This window comes from Lissotriton vulgaris, chromosome 1_1 (genome assembly GCF_964263255.1).
Source record: "Lissotriton vulgaris chromosome 1_1, aLisVul1.2, whole genome shotgun sequence".
Taxonomy (NCBI): domain Eukaryota; kingdom Metazoa; phylum Chordata; class Amphibia; order Caudata; family Salamandridae; genus Lissotriton; species Lissotriton vulgaris.
In genome coordinates this window covers 1,330,058,139-1,330,078,977 of record NC_141685.1, presented here as the reverse complement: position 1 = coordinate 1,330,078,977, position 20,839 = coordinate 1,330,058,139, and the positions used below count along the sequence as shown (strand labels likewise).

The 20,839-nt window shown below is 42.2% G+C and overlaps 1 protein-coding gene across 1 annotated transcript in view; it reads right to left on the bottom strand.

The window, feature by feature from the left end:
- Positions 1 to 20,839, bottom strand: part of LOC147749112 (ATP-dependent 6-phosphofructokinase, muscle type-like) — a 288,878-nt gene that overhangs the window by 69,317 nt on the left and 198,722 nt on the right. Inside the window, exons 13-17 of the mRNA XM_086966253.1 lie at positions 16,166 to 16,229; positions 7,942 to 8,088; positions 5,543 to 5,613; positions 4,641 to 4,728; positions 2,594 to 2,746 (exon numbers count right to left, since the gene is read on the bottom strand). Coding sequence (XP_086822379.1) covers positions 2,594 to 2,746; positions 4,641 to 4,728; positions 5,543 to 5,613; positions 7,942 to 8,088; positions 16,166 to 16,229 — 523 coding nt within the window. The remainder of the gene's footprint in view (positions 1 to 2,593; positions 2,747 to 4,640; positions 4,729 to 5,542; positions 5,614 to 7,941; positions 8,089 to 16,165; positions 16,230 to 20,839) is intronic.

Sequence of the window (20,839 nt, the reverse complement as noted above, 5' to 3'; positions counted from 1 at the left end):
AAGGATCCTCTTTAGTCAACACACCTTGATACTAGGACAAATCATTGTTTTATGGTCCTTTTCTAACCCACCTTACTTTCTTAGAACCAGCTAACCTGACATACGCTGATCAGCTACATGGTACTCTTTAGTCCTACTAATGTAAAAGCTAATATTACATCTTGGATCCAACCGGTGTAGTCTCTCTTCATCTTTGGATGAATGAGGCGGAGAAAAGAATGCGGTGTGCGTTATGGTCTACACCTCATGGATAGTCAATATAACTTTCGGGAGAAAGGATGGGGGAGTCCTAAGCACCTGTTGTCAGAGAAGTTAGTATAGAGAGGCTGAAATGAAAAAATCTGAGGTTGACTGAAATAACGTTCAGATTTATTTAGAAATACGGTCTTCAAATTCAAGAGTCTTGAAGTATAACTATGAAGAGGCTAGCAGGCAGTACACATTAAGAATGTTAGACCAAACTGAGGTCCCAGAGCAGCATAGTGAAGGGAGTAAGGGGATACGTGAAAGACCTGTTAAGAAATTTACCACAACTGATGATTTGAATAATGGAGGCAAACCATAAAAGGCCAATAAGCACACAATTTGAATTTTACCACAGCACCATGATGATACTGCCGTGCAAGGTTAAAATAGCAGTCAGGTGCTTAATATACTGTCGTACAGATCAAACACCCATAACCCTATTAGATTTCGACAGAATTTACCTTTTTATTGGAAAGCAGAATAAGCAGTTAATCTACACTCCGCCTGATTGCATTGACCAATACCGCGGATCTTACACTGTTTTCTGTGCCTGATATTTGTATGAGCAGCACAAAGTGTTCTCAGAGGAATAAACAATGAATAGTGGACACTATATTCAGCTAACACTATATATAAACTACAGGTGTGTCTAATTTGTGATGCATGCTCTTATGATACCGGCCTAAGTCATGTGTAACAAACTTTTAGTGCGGTCACAGGGAGCCCGCCTGTGTGTTATGTTATTTGCTATATGCCTAGGTGGCACATTTATTCGGCTCCATGTCGTCATGTTGTGAGGAATGTAGAAGTCACCGCGGAATTCAAAGGTGCCAACTGGTGGTGTGCAGAAGTAATTGCAAGAGTTTCTAGATGTCTGGAAGTCTTGTAACATCCACAAGGTAAGTCATTTGCAACCAGAAGTATCATTCAAAAGGATAAAGCTTAGTGGGGAGGGGACATAATAGCTGCTGGCTTCGATTAACCACAGGAAAGCAGCTTAATGGCCTGCATGGAAACAGCCTAGCTCCCAGTGTGGACAGGAAAAGTGTCCATTTAGCCAGGTGGAAGGATGGTCCTGCCTGAAGTCTGACTCTGAAGGAGCATTCTGGGGTCAGATAGTCAGTGTACCTATATTGGGAGAGAAAGTCTCCAGGAATTTGGTGCTTAGCATCCTCAAGTTTATTTTCACTGCAACTGAAGTGCTTGCTTTATTTACTTTTTTCATCGTGCATTTGTATTGGTAGTTCTCTGATTGCACATTGGATAGCTTAGTTTAATCATTCAAATGGAGTACCATGTTCAGAAAATACTGACTAAATAAAATTCAAGAATTGTCACTGGGTATCTAATTTCCGAGGCGTTTTTTTGCCTCAATTGTGTAAGTGAAAATAATGATGTCATCACTGTGTGAAGGGTGGCAAATGGCCCTCAGGTTTGACTGAATTCGTATTAAATGGGGTTTTTCGAGCAACTGTTGTGGGTGCCACGACAGACCAATATACACACATCAAAGGCACCCCAAATCCTCTTCTACATAAGGACCGTGAGTCAACCTGTAATATTTTAATGCGTGTCCACATTTAAAGGACATGATGTAGTTCCCATGAATTCTGGAAATCATTCCATGGGTATAGGCATCTCTCATGAATTATGGATGTTGATACCACTTCGGTTTGTTCAAAACCAGCTGCCAATATGAAAATAAATATTACAGTTTTGCTAACTGGCTGGTACACACAAGGACCAGGGACCCCTTTGAAATTGTTCTGACTTTATAGTCTTTCCATAACTTCTTCACAATACAGTACATCTTATTTAAATTATTGTAAACATCACCAGTGACTGATATTAAATTCAAATAAAATCAAAAAGAGCGTTATTCGATTTTAGTCATACAAAATCACAAAAGCAATCAAATAAACACATTGCAAACATTTTCTAACATACAGATGTACACAATTCCAGAGTCCATTCATTTACAAGTAGACTTAATCCAAAACATATTATATTGGGGGGTAGACATTGCAAATAGAGTGGTCCTACAGAATGTAATACATTCTGATCTACTTTCTAAGGAGGTTAGGCATTGATACTTTTCCTTGCTCTCAATATACTTTTTAAAAAGCCAGCCATTACTCCAATGCAATAATCATTATCCAATAGCTGTAAATATAAAAAGGCAAGTCGACATTGCCTCCATCGCTCCAGCCTTAACAAAAGCAAGATGCATCTGGATATTAAATTCATTTTGTCAGATAGATTTCTTGAAGATGAACACATCCCCAATCCTTGCCTCCACAGCCTTGTGCTGGGTTTGTTTTGAATTCAGGGAGAGGGAGATACTCACATTAGAGATGGTGTTGAGTGCGGTGTCAGCCCCGATGCTGAAATCAGACCCCGGGACGTTGTTGGACACGGTGGCAGGAATAACGACCAGCGGGATGCAAAGCTCCTCATACTTGGACCGCCCTTCGATCATCTCCAAACCTCCAGAGAAAGCCTGAGTGAGACAGATCCCAGCTGTTTGAGCACCCACCATGCTTCCAAATGCTTTCTCTACATTATATAAGAGCTGTGAACTCATCAGAGAGTTTTCACAGTGAGCAGTATTTAACAGGGGATGTGGGAGATTCCAAATCACTTTTATTGTATTTTTCTTCCGGGCTTATAAATATAGTGCAGCCAGCTCCACGGAGCACAGTGTTTCAGAGCATCTCAGCGGGGATAGGCTGTAGATAAAACAGGATTGTGCATTTGGGTTCTCGTTTGAACCAAACTACAGAAATCATGATGTGATGGGGAGATGAACTGGTGGGCAAAAGTAAACGGGGCAATAGTAGGCAGATGTTATATTTAGTGCATCACACATTTCCATGTCATACAGTTGCAAATGTTTACATTTTAATATACACAAGCAAAGCAGACAGACACCGCGATTCTCCAGGGTCCATGAAAGGTAAGTACATACTGCGTAGGCAAGGTGGTCTTTTTCTGCCCACACTTTATGCATTATCAATCCCTGAAGAGATGCCAAAATGACGTAGGGTATTTCATAGTGAGAAAAACACATTGAATATGGAGAGGTTGGGAAGCACAGAATTGATTTAGGGGCATATGTATCAAAAAAGACTTTTGCGATTCTCAAATTGCGATTTTTAGAGAATCGCAAAAAATGCAATGTATGTAGTATTCGCTAAATAATTTGCGACTCCTACATATTCCTTGTTTGCGAATCGCAAATTGAGATTCGCAAATAAGGAATACCTTCCCATTCATTCCTATGGGCTAAGAGTACAAGAGAATGAATGGGAAGACATTCTCAATTTACAATTACCAATTAGAGAATCGCAAATTAAGAATGCAATTTCAAGGTTGCAAGGTTGCCCAAAGGACACCCTGTTGCACCCCTGAAATATGTATGTGTGCACATGTGGCGCACATACAGGCTCTATGGGCATGCATGTGTGCCACATGGCACTTTGAAAAATGCACAAAAGTGCATTTTTCAAAGAAATCGCAAATTACCACTAACTTGAAGTTGGTGGTAATTTGCGATTCCTTAAGGCCAAATTGCAATTTTTCTGTGCTTCTTACAGTGCATTTAAGGAATCGCAATTTGCAATTCCTTAAATGCAATCGCTAAACAGAGAATCGCAAATTTTGCGATTTTCTAATTTGCGATGCCCTTTTGGGATGATACATCCCAAAAGGCCTTTTCTTGTTCGCGGGCCGATTCTGAGAATTGGCCCGTTTGCGAACGGGAAAACGGCTTGTTTCATATGCCCCATAGTCATTTAAGCATCTCACGAGTTTAAACATACTAGAGAACAAACACACATGCTCTAAAAGTACATTCAAAAACATATTTTGCAAATAGTATGTTATGAGCTAATACACTTTCATGTAAAGGATTTGTTTAGATTTCAGAGACTGTGGTATTAAACATTGTGGAAAACATTAATTGAAAGGCGTCTGTCCCTGTTTGGACCTTCCTACACACCCTGACTCTTTGCATGACTTTCAACTGACATTTTTGTTTGATTAACATGAATACTGAGTGCCGGCCTTATCTGCACATCAGATGCTGTGAAGAAAATGGCACAGTGTTTTACTATGCGAGATAAACACGTGTACCAGTCTTCTGCTCTCATTGCCCTTGCAACTACCATTCCAAGCATGTCTTTGATAAACCAAAAACCTCTGATAAAATAACATTATCACATGAACAAGATAAGAAGTTATACAAAGCGTGCAACTAAAGTACTGATACGAAACACTCCGGGCAACTAGAAATGGCTCTCTCCCTCTTTGACAGCGCTATGATTTATAGACAGATGCTGACGATGCTTTTTCTGAAAATAGAACAAAACAGAACACAGCCACGAGCAACGCACCTCAAATCCCCCGATGATTATCAGGCCCTGGATGTTGTGATCGCTTATGTTTTTGCTGATTTCTTCAAAGTATTTCTTGGGTAGGACCCTGAATGAAATCAGATATTAATGCAAACATCAGAGGATATACCTTCAGTTTAGTTGCAGTGTGCTGTGAATAGTATAGCAGTTAGTTTCCTGTCTTGCACCCTTGGAGTGTGAAGTTTAGTGCACTCACATAACCCTATTATGGTTTGCTTATTTCCACTGGGAGAGTGTGGAGTGGGTGGGGCAGGATGAGCTGGTCGTGTCAAGGTGTTAGACATCAGCAGAGGAGTGGGGTGGAACATAGTTGTAGACCAATAACCCAGGCTCTATAGGTGCTCTGTCGGTGTAGGAGGTTGGCCCTGTGTGGTTTTTGGAGTGCCAAGCAGCGCACCTGACTGCCTGGCAGGTCTTGGGTTAAATTAGTAGCCCTACCCAAATGGCTATAGCCCTCATATCTCACTTGATATCGAAAGCAACTTTCAAATACAGCAGAAGCGTTAAAACCCACTTCTTTCTTGTAACACAGCACCAACAATAAACTATTACACTCAGTCAGATGCCCAAGGCCAGCCCGATACCTGCCTTTCTCTTGTTAGTGGAGTGGGCTTGCTGGGATCTGCCCAGCACAAGGCTTTCCCATTCAACTTTTCCATAATATGTGGAAATCAAGACAGACAGCTTAACCAGTCACACAGTGCCAACCTGCATTACTAACTATGTGCTTTAACATTTGCCACCATACTGAAACAGGAAAGAGGCATGAAGCCCTTTAATGCATCCTACTAAATCAATAAGTAGCAGACCTTACAAGCTGTAAACACCAACAAGGCTGTTTCTATTGGCCAGTTTCATTGAACTCACTATCACATGGTTACCTCTTTGTTCCAAGTCTGGAGCCACCTTGTCCTACCCAGCCACCTACTCCACTCCATCCGATCTCCTCAATCTGTTAGGAAAAATGGAAGGGAGCAAAATTAAACTTAGAGCGCACATTTTTTGATAGACATATTTGCACTGAGAAAGCCAGGCCTGATCCTAAGATCCATGCACCAAGGAGATGAAGGAAGAAGCGATAAATAGGAACTACAAGTAACCAAAGGTCAGTGTTACAACCTTAGGAAGCTTTAGGTTCCTCAGCGCTTGAGTCTGCGTGAAAGCAGCGATAGTTAATGGCAGCACTTTAATACCTCTGACTAGATGGGCAAGGTCTGCTTTCTCCAGGATGGGCCAACATTTGAGATCCTGCACCAATTTCTAAGATGTACCAAAATTGGTGACCTGGGAATGCATGTACAAGGGAGAGAGTCACAGCTGATGGGGTAATTTTTTACATCATATCATGCCTTCTTTCTTCAAAATAAACTAAACAGTTAATTAGAAGAACACATATATCGAATACTTTAAGACTACAGTCAAATGCAGAGGTGCAGGTGTGTGGGGAGCATAAACATACTACAGACATGACACCATTCGTAAAACAGAAATATTAATATAGGGCAGGCAGCATCTTGGTAGAACGCTAGTCAACGAGGGGTATCCCCTCAGAGTATGCCAGAGGAACGTGATAATGAAAAACAAACAACACATGAGGAGTTTTATTTTATTAACAGCCACAAAGATGATTTCTAAGGAGAATGTTTTTCATGGTCTCAAGCTAGATGACCTGGATAGAAAGCATTTTAATTCTGGCAATGACTGCAGTTAATATCCCTGGGGGAGCACCGAATCACCACAGCCCCATTCTACAACTACCTGGGCATATGGGTATCTGAGAGGGCCACCGCAGGTAAAAATCTGAAGGAGCTTAAACCAAAAATAGACAAAATAATATGGTCTTTAAGACGCTTAAGCCATGGCCTGGCCAGTCCCTCAGCAGAACCAATGCCGACAGTTCTCAGGGCTAAACTGATCCCCGCCATCACGTACGGCCACATAGCTTACCCAGGGGTATTCGAGAAAGTGGTCCAAGCGGCCCAGGTGAAAGCATATAAGTTGGTGCTACGGGCCCCTAGACAGGCACGTAACAACAGGCTAAGACTAGAAATAGGCCTGAAATGACCAGAATTGGCACTACTGGGGTATTTGCTAAAATATTATATTAGAGTACTAAAATCGCCTGAAAACACCTTAAAGCACTTCCTAAAAACCATCTTTGGCGATGCAGGCTCCCCATGGCACTCCAAGGAACTAGCCATTGAAGTTCTGAAAATCGAGGGAAGGAGCCTGTATCTTCACGAAATTCATATTCCGCCTGGGCCCAAGCCGTTAAGCGCCAAGTCTAGTCCATCTCTTTTGAGCTTGACCTTTCTTCGCTCCGGCACAACCCACTAACTCTGGCCCTGGACAAGTCCTATATCCCCGCTAAATCCCAACCATACCTGCAAGACTCATTAACAACCCATGCAAGACAGAACATTTTGTTTATGCGCCTTTTGGCCCACAGGATCGCGGATTTTAACCCAAATTGGGCACAAACGGACGGAGCCATTGCTTGCCGACTTTGCAACTATCGCAGAGAATCCTGGCTACATCTGCTATGTTGCTGCACAAAGTTGGCTAGCGACTGACAGCGATTGCTGCGTCCGGCATTATGGAACCTGGACCATAGAACATGCAGAGAGGCCTCGGACTGGTGTTTCTCAGAAACCACGACCTGCTTATTAGCCAGGGCCGGCAAGTTCATCCATCAAGTTAAAATGGCACTCGATTCCCAATTAAAGGCTACTGATCCGATGGGCCCCGATAGTGGGCTTAGCGCTTTCCCCGTCTCCCCAAAGTTGTCAGCCTACAGTTAACTCAGGGAGACGTCGAAAAGTAATTGGAAACATCGGACTGAGGCAATTAATCTGGGTCGGCTAAGGGTCTGATGCAGAATCTACCCACTGTCAACTGTCTCCGCAGCGCGACTGATGATGTCGAACTTCTATACGCCTCTCAGACTCTAGCAGGCGTGGTCTCATGGAGAAATCAAAACTTTTATTCTTTTAATAGAACCCTGATTGGACAATAGTATTTAACACAGTTAGTTTTGTAACTATATAGTTGCACTAATGGTTTTACTTGGTTTTGGCCGAGAAGGGGGGGGGGGATTTCATTGCATTTTATTGTAGTTCATTGTATCTTATACTGTAAAGATTTTAAGTAATCGCACAGTTTATCAATAAAACACGAATGCAGTTAATATCAGAGCAAAATGACGCTTACCCTCCTCAGTGAGAAGTCTGCAGTTAAAGATAACCAGTATTTGGACTGAGTTCAATAACCAACACCGTACCTTTCCTTTGGCAAGGCCATCAAAGCCATCTTGCACTGCAAGCATCCTGTGTCCATTTATCATCCCAATCCTTACGGCTGCCCTCACCGCGGCGTTCATCCCCGCAGCAGGCGCGCCAACATTCAAGATGGCGAGGGTGTGGCCACTCTGTACAAATACATAGGAAAACTAGGTGAACAGAGTAAACCAATCTATTTTCTCAACATATTATCTAATAACTGCTCCATTGCGGCCAATGCGGATGGATGTTGTTTATTTGGAACACCATGGCATAACGGAAGCTTTGTATGAGGATTGAGTATTCTGTGTGCCTAATGATGTGTTTGCACCATATACAGAGCATTAAATGCTACTGTGGTATACATGGGCTACGGTCACAATTTGTAACTGTTGGCATCAATAGACTAAGGATAGGCCTTAGGGGCAGCGGTTCTTAACTTGTTGTCTTGGGACCCTTGGGTTCTGCTATGCCTATTCAGGGGGTCCGCAACAGATTGATAAAGTGTATGTAAATAAAGAGGCAAAATTGACCATGTTAACCTATTATTTGAAGGCATTTGCTATGAGAGGCAAAAAAATAAGCTGATATCCTCAGATTGAGCGGTGCAAATGCATCCAAAGGTATGTAGTATGGATGATGGGTGGCCTTAGTTGAATACTGAAAAGCCCAACCCTCCCATTCAAACGAAAATGTATATTTTTTATAAATTAAATGCAATTCTTTTGTCATTTGTGTATTTGTTTGATGAATGTTTGTTTCGGTATACATTGAGACCCTTACGGGTGAGTAGTTGAGCTTAACAAACACCTTGATTGATTGATTATTTTTGTGAACTGGAGTTCAAATTATCAAATTTGTTTGATTTAGGGCCCAGAGCTTTCAGTAATGACTCAGTGGGGGTCCCCTGATTCCAATGATGATTCAGTCGTTGTCTTAGGATTCCAGTAATCATTAAGTGGCTGTCCACAGAAGTCAAAAGGTTAAGAACCACTGCCTTAGGGAATTAGAACGTATACATTTTATCCAAGCACAAGGAGACAATGTGTATAATAGTGTACTCTGTACAAAGTTATTCTCACTATTAGACAAACTTATACACCTTCAAAGACGAAAAAGGGGGACACCAGCGATCTGTTCAACATGATGCTGCTTGAAAGAGCATCTCTGTGCCCCATGCCCACACTTCCAATGAAAACAATTCTATACAACTCTCATCAAGCCACAGTGGCCGTAGGAGGTGGTCTTGTTCCAATATAGACCCTAACTGAGGCACTTCTATTATCAGGTCAGACAAGAGAGTGACAATAAAGAGAGTTGAGGCCTATGGGTATGGCCTCAGTCTACTGGTGGATGGCAGCTTCAACTGGACAGGGTCTGGGCATACAGCACCACTGCACAGTGGGCAGTTACTCAATACAATGGAGGCCAGAGAAGTGAAAAACAGTGAGGTCTGGGGAAACTACTAAGTGGTCAAAGTGACGCAGGAGAATGGAAATTCAGATTTGCAAGCCCGGGAGATGTTGGGTCTAGAGATACCATGACTACGTGCTGAAAGTAAGCCTGGAAGTAGCACCCTAAAGAAGGGCGGTGGGTGCTAGGACTGAGTACAGGGTCCCTGGCACATCAAGGAGGAGATTGGGGAGGAGTGCAGCAGGCCACAGCTGGATGACATGGAGACAAATAGGTGCCCCCCGAAAGAACTGCTGTAACTAAGAGAAGACCAGAGGGCATGGTTCCTGGCATATAAATCACAGCGAGGTGCCAGGAGACTGAGACAATAGAGTACCCTGGGTCAGGGTGCTGAGCTACTAACACTGTGTACTGAAAACTTGTTTCTTTCACCATGGCGTGGTAATAGCTACGTATGCAACTCCTTGTGCTGGCATGGTCTGCTTCTGACATCATGGTGAGAAGGGGTTGTGTGTTCAGATACCTCCCTCACCGGTTCAGATTGTAGTGAGAAATAAGAATAGCTACTTACACAACGCAGAGACAAGGTGCTGCACGTGCAAGTGTGGAGAGGCAGACAAAAAGTCCTACACCTGGGCAGCACACATTTAATGATGGGCAAAACAAGCAAAACTATTCTTTGAGGTGGCCTCCTCGAGAAGGGGGGATAAGTCAACATCTGATTCTGTGATGGGAGACTCGTGACACAATAGTCACTGATGTCAAAACAGTCCTGCTTGAAATGAAGCAAAGCTGACAAACTACAGTCAAGAAGATTGATACCCTTTCCGCCTGGATGGACAAAATGAAAGAAAGACTTGACAAGCACAGCACACACCTAAATATTGGAGAGTGAAAAATATCAGAAACTGAAAAGAAACGTAAGTGAACAAAACAAAATACAAAAACTGGAGAAAGAGCTGGACTGTACACATGCTCACGGTTTTCTGGCACCCGGCCTCTGCATGGGTCACCTCCTAGATCCCTAATAGAAAAACTGAAGAACCTGGAATACAGCCCTGAAGCTGTCCTGGGCGAGAAGAGTTCTTAACAATGGAGGGTCTTTGTTACTGCTATATCCTGATGCCATGATTGCTGTCCAAAAGTCTCTTGGGGCATTCACTCAAGTAAAAACCAACTACAGTGGCGTGGCTTGGAGTACGCAATGCTGTACCCACTCAGACTGAAGGTCACTCACAACAACAAACCCATCCTTTCATCAACCTTAAGGCAACAGTGACCTTTGTAGAGAATAAGGTTCACCAATCCTCACAAAAGGAATGAGGTAATCCTTGATCTTCTCTGATGTAGCACACAGTGAATAATAGCAACAAATAATGACAAATGATACCTATGGATGCAACTAGATAAAAAAAAGCAGCTAGAGCTGACATTCACTACTCTTTAAGGATGTAGAAGACATCTCCTCACATGATTGCATAGTTCTGATTGCTCTTTTAACATTCATTGCAGAACGGATGATGTGAGACTTATCAGATACGACTCAACAGTAGATTTGACACTAGAAATGTATGCCCCTTGAGATAGGGTATGTTACATCAAACAATAGATAATAAATTGATAAGGGGAGTAAGATGTGCTCATGGGCTGGAGAGGTTGTTGGGGATATATGTCCGCATACTGGTAGGCCACCTGTTACTCTGGAGCATGAGATGCAACAATACCACTTTAGTTTGAGCAGTTGCTCCTGAAGTTCATGGGAGTTTTCATTTGAGGGGATATTGGGGTCTATCACTGATTGAAGGGGATTCGGTGTGGGTGGAGGATTGGTACCAAGAGTAGGACTTTACTCAACCAAAACAGGTCAATTATATGGAATGAAACTAGAGGAAGTATGCACAGATTGGCAACACTTACAAATAGGGTGCATATTTGCAAAACAGGGAATTATTCAAATGCTACACATGGACATGACCTTGTTGACTGAATCTAGTATATGATTAGGGATCCGATGAAAATAAAATTAAAAACCTGAAACATACGGGGTCTGAACAATCCTAAGAAAGTGTAATATGGGGGTATACTTCAAAACGATACTGGTCATGCAAAAGGACAGATCAAGAACTACCCCGTTCATAAGGTACCTAGAGCTTGAGTAACATAATGGAAACTCTCTAGTAGACTTTTGGCGCCACATGTACCCTAGCCAAAGACAACACAAGTATTGCTTAGCTCAGTTTCAAAATACTCTACTGTGTGGGAGGCCTCTAACGTATACATCAGGGGCCTTTGTATTTCCAAGCAGACAGGAGTTTTGAGAAATATAAAAAATACGTTATCTACCATAGAGAGGGTTCCTAAGAGGATGGAAGTCATATATTCACACACACAGGTGGAGCAGTAGGTAAACAGAGAGAGGTTAGATTTTTAGGGAAACACACAGTGGCAAGACTCTATGGGGAAAGGAAAAGGCTAAGCAGAATGCTGGCCCGATTAATAAATCCTAGATGGACTGCAAGGAAGGTACTTGATGCAGACAATGAGCATGGCACGCGACCCATTCACTCAAAAGATAGCCTCTACCAATTTTACAAAATGTTATGCTGAGCTTTATAAATGACCAAAATGGATTGTGGAGGTGAACACTTGCAGAATTATCTTTTTTACACCACTCTGCCATGGATGGAATCCTTCAAAAGAGAACCAGCGAATGAACCATTATTTGTTGAAGAGATGAAAGAGGTGACTAAAAAACACTACTGGGGGAAAAAAAATCGATGGGATCTGAGAAGCTGACCACAGAATTCTATGAGAAGTACTTTGACATACTGGGTCCTCATGTTCTTGAGGTGACCGGAGAGGCAAGGATGATGAGCTCTTTGTACTGCTCCCTTTGAGAAGCTACTATTTCTGTTGTCCTAAAACCAGATACAAATCCTTCTGATTGTGTTTCCTGCAGACCTATCTCTCTGATTAATTTAATTCTTGCCAAACATATAGTAAATTAATTACATCCTCTCATGAGAGGACTGGTAGCCCTGAAATAATCTGGATTTGTCTCTCATCCTTGATTTATGCCAACCTACGGACCTTCAGCTCTATGAACATCCAATAACCCCCTCTCTTCCTACGGTGCCTACACTGCTGGATGCTCAAAATATATTTGAGTCTCTTGATTGCTACTATCCGTTTGCAGTGCTGAGAAGGATGGGGTTGGCTGAGGGGATTATTGGCTGACTAGCTCTATTATACAATAATCTGAAGGGAGGAATTAGAATTGGCAACTGACACCTATATTAAATATTATCAGTGACACAGGACAAGGATGCCCATTGTCCCCTACATTTTTAGGTTGAACCTGGGCAGCACATTCGCTGATCTGCGAGGCATGCTGTATTGAGGTATGGAATAGAAGCTCCGCCCATTTCCCGCCCATCTTTTCAATTGGCTCCTGTTACTGTCCTTTCTAAATGCTTGCTTTCGATTCATGACTAGGCTTGTTAGTCCCTCCTTAGTACCGCCTTGTCTGCACTTGTAACCTCCCATTAGGACTGAACCTTTTACTTGTGTTGTTATCCGGCAGCATTTATTAACAGTTCGTAAGGACTATTTACTTAATTAATGGGTTCTTTGTAGCTGCAGAATCGGGCACATTGTGCTGTTTGTGTTAACATTGTATGGCAGTAACTGCGCCTCTTACTGCCAGCCTTGCTTCTCATAAGCAACGACTATAAGTACAAAGTGTGTATTTACACACCGCTTGCAGGTTTTCAAAACAAATAAATAAAAGGCATTGTCATTTACAATGCCAATTGCTCAAACTCTTGCAAATGCGAGACCTATTGCATTGCAAATGCTTGTTTCAATTGCTACTGAGTCTCTGCTTTGTATTATGAATGAGAAATATGCTCAAAGTGGTGTACTATTTTCTGACATTACATTGTATGTAATACCAGCTATGCCATACATAAATTGACGCAAATGGCTTGATTGAGTAAAATGTATTCACCCAATTTCCTCTTGTTTGATAACCAAAAACTGACAGACACCTTAGAGCCGAAGGCTAAGAAACAGTTATGACATACGGTCCCGGTGAAAATGGGATATCTTGTACACTGATTTGGTATTCGTGACAATTGAGCAATTCAAAGGAAAAGGTCGGAATTCACCTGAGACATGCTATCTAGTCCTTTAATCCTGATTATCCGATGAGCCACCCATATTGATGGCACTTGGGTATGTTATTATTACCAATACTTCACAAGGTCTTATAACCCAAATCTATAAGCTTATGTCTGAGGTGAGAATGCTGCCAGACGCAAAGGAAAGTCCAGATGGTAAATAGATATAGGAGGAAACATTGCTGATTCGATGTAGCTCTACTGCTGCCTACATACAAGTGAGGCACCATTAAATAGAAGACATAGATTAATGTATTACAAATTTCTACACCAAATATATTACACGCTGATCGGTCACATGCAATTGCCGTGAATGTTAAGCCACACAGTCTCAGGTAACGACATCCTAATGCAGACTTTCTATGTTTAGCCTGGTCTTGCAGACAAATTAGCCGATTTCTGGTGGTTGCATGTGTTTGAAATGCTCACAAAGATGATAACTTGGCAAGCCGAGGCTTTACCAGTGTTGACACTAATGAGATACGCCAAAGATATACCTGAAACAGGGAAACACTGTGTCTGCTTGTTAGCAAAGCAAAGAGTAACCATTAGATGGGGTAGAGGCCCTCTTACCACAATATCAGATGGGTTACAGGACTTACAACCTAATTTGTAATTTGGAGGACGGCCCATCCTCTGTCAGGGCAATGAAGTAAATTACTCAATTGCCCTGACAGAGATGTCCATGAAATGTCCACAGGCCCAGCGGGCATTTCAAGCTTTAACAGGAACCGCCATTACAACAGTTCCTGCCAATGCATTTTAACTTTACTGGGCTGCTCCATTAAATATGATGGAGCCATATGTCGAAAGTTATAAAAAAAATATTTTTCAAAAGGAAAATCTTTTGAAAATAAAGAAAACAGTGCCCCTCCTCGCTATGGGAGTTGACTCCCATGGTGAGGGGGCACTGAGCATTTTGCAGTGCCCATAAATGCCCATTTCTTTGTGGCGTGACAGGCACTTAAAAAAGCTTTATGTCCACTCATCTAAATTAGGCAGGTGGACATGTAGCCAAACCTCCAAAGGTCCTTATTCCGTTGGGCCGTCAAGAGAGATTGACCACAGTGGAGAATGGAGTAGTCCACCCAAATTTAAATTGGGCGGATGCATCATAGTCTTGGCAGGGAGGAAACTCCATCGCCGTTGCAGTGGGGTTCCCTCTCCGCCAAGATATAAATCAAGCCCTACATTTTTGGTAATGATGCTGAGGAAACATACACTGAAACTCTACCAATTAACTCACACCCGAGGGATATTTGGAAACCCCTGCAACAATATCTACCAGCAGAATCGAGGAGTGGAGAGGATGAACACCCATTAGATAAGCGATGATGCGTTAATTATCTGTTCCAGATATACAGTCAGGGACATATATGCCACAAATAGTGCAATAAGCTGAATCACTCAACCAAGGATGTGAAAGTTATTTATCATGTGACCACATCTCTATTGGGGTTTACAAGGGAGTTAGGTAAAGTTTCTGAATCGTTGAAGGTGAAGATGCGCTCTTTTTGATAAGATGCCACAGCAATGTTTAACACTAATTACACCTACATGCCCACCTACACAGGTAAAGGGAAATTGGGAGTATCCTTTAGCATAGGGATGAAGCTTGTGACTACTGGTTGGTGAGCTTATGATGTATGTTACCTTTTCATGTTATGATAAAACAAAAATAATTAAGTAAAAATAAAAATAGGCAGGAAAGCTCTGCCAGGTCCCACTAGTTTGCCTGCACCACCGCTGTAAATCCACTGGACCCACTCTGTCTTAATCTTTTTATTTGGCCTTGCAGCTGTTTTTATGCCCCATGCATTTTTAATTTACCCACCTATTTTACCCAGTGTCACTACTGCAGGAAGGCAGTTGCATGCATTTCATGCATTTACATGACAAACTTTTTTTCTCAAACTCCAGAACCTCACCAGTCAGTATGAGTCCTTGTTAAAAACTTTCACTTCTGCTGGAATATGTACTGCAGGTCTATCATTTTTATACCCCAAAGGGATTTAAATGTAATTGTTCCCCTTGATTGCTTTTTCATGAGACTATGCAGTTTGAAGAACTATCCCCTCGCGCCTCTGGATTCAACCATCTTGGTAGATCTGTTCTTGACTGTCAAAAAACGACCTCAAGCCTTTTAGAAACGTGGCTTACGGAATTTGTTGCCAAACAGAGAAAACACACTAAAATATTTTGAGCCTTTTTATTAAATTTAAAATAGTGTGGCTGTTCAGAGACCATTCAATAAACATTTAATTTTCTTTGTGGCATATAATCTGTAAATTGTTTCAATCAATGTAGATGAGAAATTTGAGGCATACAGGCGCAACTTAGGATCACACTATGTGGTGAAATGGGGACGCAGGGAATGGAGCAGGAGTCTCAGTACCACAGTCTGCTGCTTACCGTTACAGCACTCAACAGTAACAATTTATCTTTATATATATGAAAAATGAACGGTTGATGTGTCCCACAGATAATTAGTCAATAATCAAATTGCCAGAAACCAAATACCTTCCATTACACAAACAATTCCCAAAATGTTCCAATACAAACAGTTAAAGATGATTCCAAATTCCATTTCAATAGTGCCTTTTCAATCGGAAGAAGGTCTTGCGTGGCCTACCTTAGTAGATGGCGGATGCAAATGAGCCAGGACCTTGTAAACGCTCCAGTTATTCTGAAAACTCCTGCAAAAAAGGTAAACAATTAATAATTCATGTACTTTAGGGCAAAACATGGAAAATACTTTATCAACTGTGGACTGTCAGTTAACAAAAACACTGATTTAGTCATTTAATACTTTCTGGCAGGAGTAACATTCCTCACATACAACAAAATAATACATAATCTGCCCATTTAATAGTCTAAATTACATACAAATATAATCATATAAATGTAAGCATAAAAGTGATGATATAATATACATTATTTAGAATTATTAAGTACTGCCTACAGCGGAGGTGCCTAGAAAAGTGCTTGAACTGTATATATTGTGATATGATTGTTCATAACTTCAATCTGATTACTTGGGTTATAAAGTACCTTGTGTCCTTCATCAAACTGCAATTATTGAACTCCTTTCTGGTTGTGTTGGGCTGAGGAGGTTTCCTACACACCATTGCATAATATCATATTGCAGGTTAAGTGGCATAGGATAGCTTCATGTGAGGCCATGGTGGCAAACCCTAGTGAACCCATATGCTGTTACAAGACATTCAGATTGCCATAGGCTAGAGGGTGGTCAGGGAACCAGGCCATTCCTATTGGAGCAGGACCCAGGAGGATTTGCAAATGGTTGACCCTTGTCTGAAGTGATGTAGACTTTGTAGAGAATAAAAAACAAGGAACTCTAATCTGACCAATAATCATACACATCAATCTTTTTTTAAATTCCAACATAACAGACCTACCAGGGTCGGCTCTTCCCTGATGGTGGTCGGAGTCAGTCGCAGAAAAATAAAATGATATTAAAACAATAATATTATTGTATTTTTCTGTGAGGGGCTCTGGCTGATGGTGCGAGGTGGGCCGGGTCATAACAGGCAGGAGTGGTGGGCACTTAGAAGTGCACATGTAGGTTTGGTCGGCCATCTCAGGCCGGCCAAATAGACATGGGTCCTTCTATTTCTCCAAGCCAGCTGTAATCACAGCCGGGTTGGAGAAAAGCTGCAGTTTCCCAGGTAGTGTCTGAACAGCAGAGCAGACCGCTCAGACCAATCCTGGTGCTGCTCTCATAGCATGAGAGCAGCGTCTAGATTGGGTGAGGAGCCTGTGCCATCCCAGACACTGTGGAGTCAAGCACAGAGGCAGCCGTGGGGGCAGCAGCAGGTAAGTTAAAAAAAATATATTTTTTTTGGCCTCAATTCCCGCCCCGTGCTCCCCCGGCTCACCCATTTTCCTTGTGCGGCGGCTGCCACAGAGACGTACCATCTTGTGCCGTCACCTCTGGTAGATGCCACATCTCGGTTATATTAAAGAAACTATAAACCTGGAGACATGTTCTCACAAAACTCTGTCTCAAATGTCTAACCATATGGACTGCAAACAATGGCTTCTGCAAACATGGTGTTGTGCCTATAACGACGAAGTTTCAATGCCAGGATTCTTTTGTTGGTTCCTTGCATAGCTAAGTGATATCACACAGGCAATCTTCTCCTCTCATGCAATGCTACACGCAGGGAAAGCAGCAATATCTTCCCACTCATGCTTTTGAAAGTTCCTCTAAAGTAGGCCACCGAAAAAACAAGTGTGTTTTATTGCAAAGTTTCATATATAGTGTTGGCTAGACCCAGTGGTATCAGAGCACTTTACATGAGGATCAGCGAGTTACATGTTACATAATTAAGTAGCCAAGTAACTACATAGGAGAAAAACAAGAGATTACACAATAATGTAAGTTATTAGTGACTATACATGTCTTATGGGGAGTGAAAGGTAGAGGGGGAATGGTAAACAGGGGCAAGAAATGCAGGGAGGAAACACAACGGGGAGGCGAGGAAAAACAATATCCGATTTACGGCTGGGTAGATGATGGCAGAGGGGTGAACCAGAGCCAAAATACCCTATAGCTGCATAGGACAGCTCCACCGGGCATCGGCCAAGGTTGCTCGGGCACCGATGTAGGTACAGACATGTATGGTTTCCTCCCAGGGGGCATCGTCATAGTGTTCACTTTTTAACTGTAGCGTCAACACTGTATTGTCTAGGAAACTGGGTATATATTAGGTTTTCACATACATTCTTTAAGGGCAGCTTGCATACTGGAGCTCAGACGGCCTCATTTATAGTTTGACAGAGGGGACACCTGCCAAAAAGTGACAGATGTCCAACTCGGGGTATTGAGAGTACCACTTGACATCAGTGCACTTTTCGGGGGGTGTCCTGCATCGGCAAAACTCTAAATAAGGCATTTTTTAGTTTCTCATCAAGTTCTACTGGAAGCATTCCATTCACATATATAATCCATGCAGCTATAAAATCGATTTTAACTGCACTTTAATGTCAGTGAACCTCAAATATGGATCACAGACATTAAAGGGCAAGTTAAGGATGACTTCAATGTCCAAAATATGGTATATGCAGCACATGTTTTCGGTAACAGTAGGCTTACAATGATAACAAACTTAATTTTCTACACAGGGACTATATTGACAATCAGAGTTAGCAGGATATTCGGGACAGGTTGCAGATTGGCTCAGATTATGACACGATAAGGGACTGCCAATTTATACATAAGGATTTGTCCAAAATAGTTGCAGAGATAAAGGGCCTGGAGACACGCCAGTGATGTTGTCCCTTGAGTCATGCTTCCTCTGGGTGTTACCACACAGAGGAAAGGGGAGGTATACCAGTGGCTGTATAGATCTAGCAATAGAATGAGTCAAATGTAGAGTAGCAGTGAGCTGGAAATCTCAAGATGCTCTCTCCAAGGAAGTCACTATGGAGCTTTGATCTGGTTGAGAGCCCGGCAGCAGAGATAGCAGTACCATGTTCTGTAGCCGAGAAACAGCTACATGAATTATGCTGAACTAAAGCCAGGGCCACTGGTATTATGCGGCAGGGGAGCAACAAATCAGGTAGTAGGGTTGACTAAATTATGCAACGAGAAAATAGAAAGCATGCAGCGTAATCCTGCACATTTTTTGATAGGATTACTACATTATTTTATCATTTTTACACATGGTAATACTGTCTGAGAAACAATTTCACTGCATTAGCACCCGTTTAACAACCAAATAAAGAAATAAGTAGGTGAAAGGAAAGATGACCAGGTAACCTTTGTGAAGGGCCTTCCACTGCGCGGAAAAACATATCACCATGTTTTAGTAACTTTTGACCTGTTTAAGCTAGAAACATTCTTTTTTTTCTTCAATCTGCAGATGATGGTTTATGTGGCAAATCTATAATTATGAGAAAAATGATGCGATTGCTTAATCTCATAATTAATGGCTTTGGCAGAGGCATTACTGAAGAAACCTGATGATAAACCTGAGAGTAAGCTGATCTGCCTCACAGTAAAGGGCACAGAGATACACAAGATATGAAGTGAATTGGGAAGGAAAACTTGGACATGGGACCCTCAGATCATTAGCAATTGTCAAACCGGGGAGGGAGAAGATAGAATGCAGAGATATGTGTTTGTTCACTATCTAACAATCATAAATCACTATGTACACTGTAAGTGAAATGTCACCCTTATGGGCAGGTACGTGTACTGAACTGTGTGACAATCTTTAATAAAATATGATTTAAAAGTATGACTCCATTGTCTCCCTGGAATTCATCTATATCATGCTGTCGTTGTTAATCAATAAACCTGCCGAGTCATGGTACTGGATTGCAACAGATATTGCCAAAAGGTGAAGAATTGTGAATTTAGATCGCAAAATGCATGGCGACTGATATTCTTACATAAGGTGAGTATGCTGTCCCAGACAGTGCATCAAGTAGGTAGCAAGGCAGAGGTGGAGCCTAGGAGTGAGTGTGACTACAGGCTACCCCATCCTCCGGAGGGGAAACATCCTCAACAACGACTCCGGAACAACGAGTTCTAGAGTCACGCAAGCCGAACAACCACATGCCCAAATAACAACTTAACCTTAACCATGCAAGTGCGTGGTTAAGGCTAAGTTGGGCTAGTGTTCGGGATGGGCAGAGTTGAGAGGAACATCGGACAGGATTAGGACAGGTAAGAGGGTTTCGGAGACTTTTAAGGTGTGCGGGGTCTGTGTTAATTTTTAGGGGGTGGGTGGGGTTTGGGTTAGTTTTTAGGGGTCGTGAGGGTTTTGGTTAGTTTTTAGGGGGTGGGGAGGGTTTGGGTATGTTTTTAGGGGATGGGGGTTTGTGTTAGTTTTTAGGGGGTGGGGGTATGTGTTAATTTTTAGGGGGTGGGTGGGGTTTGTGTTAGTTTTTAGGGGGTGGCAGAGGTACGTGGTAGTTTCTAGGATGTTGAGGGGGTCCGTGTTCGTTTTTAGGGGGTGAGAGAGATTCGTGTTAGTTTTTAGGGTTTGGGAGGAGTTCGGTGTAGTTTCTAGGAGTTTGGGAGGTTTGTGTTAGTTTTTAGGGGGTGGGAGGGGTTCTGGTTAGTTTTTAGGGGGTGGGGGTTCGTGATAGTTTTTAGGGGGTGGGGTTCAATTAGTTTTCAGGGGGTGGGAGGGGTTCATGTTAGGTTTTAGGAGGTGGGAGTAGTTCGGGGTAGTTTCTAGAAGGTTGGGGTTGTACTTAGGACTGAAGGGGTTTGTGTTAGTTTTTAGGGGGTTGTGTTTGTTTTTAGGTGGTGTGGGGGCTCATTTTAGTT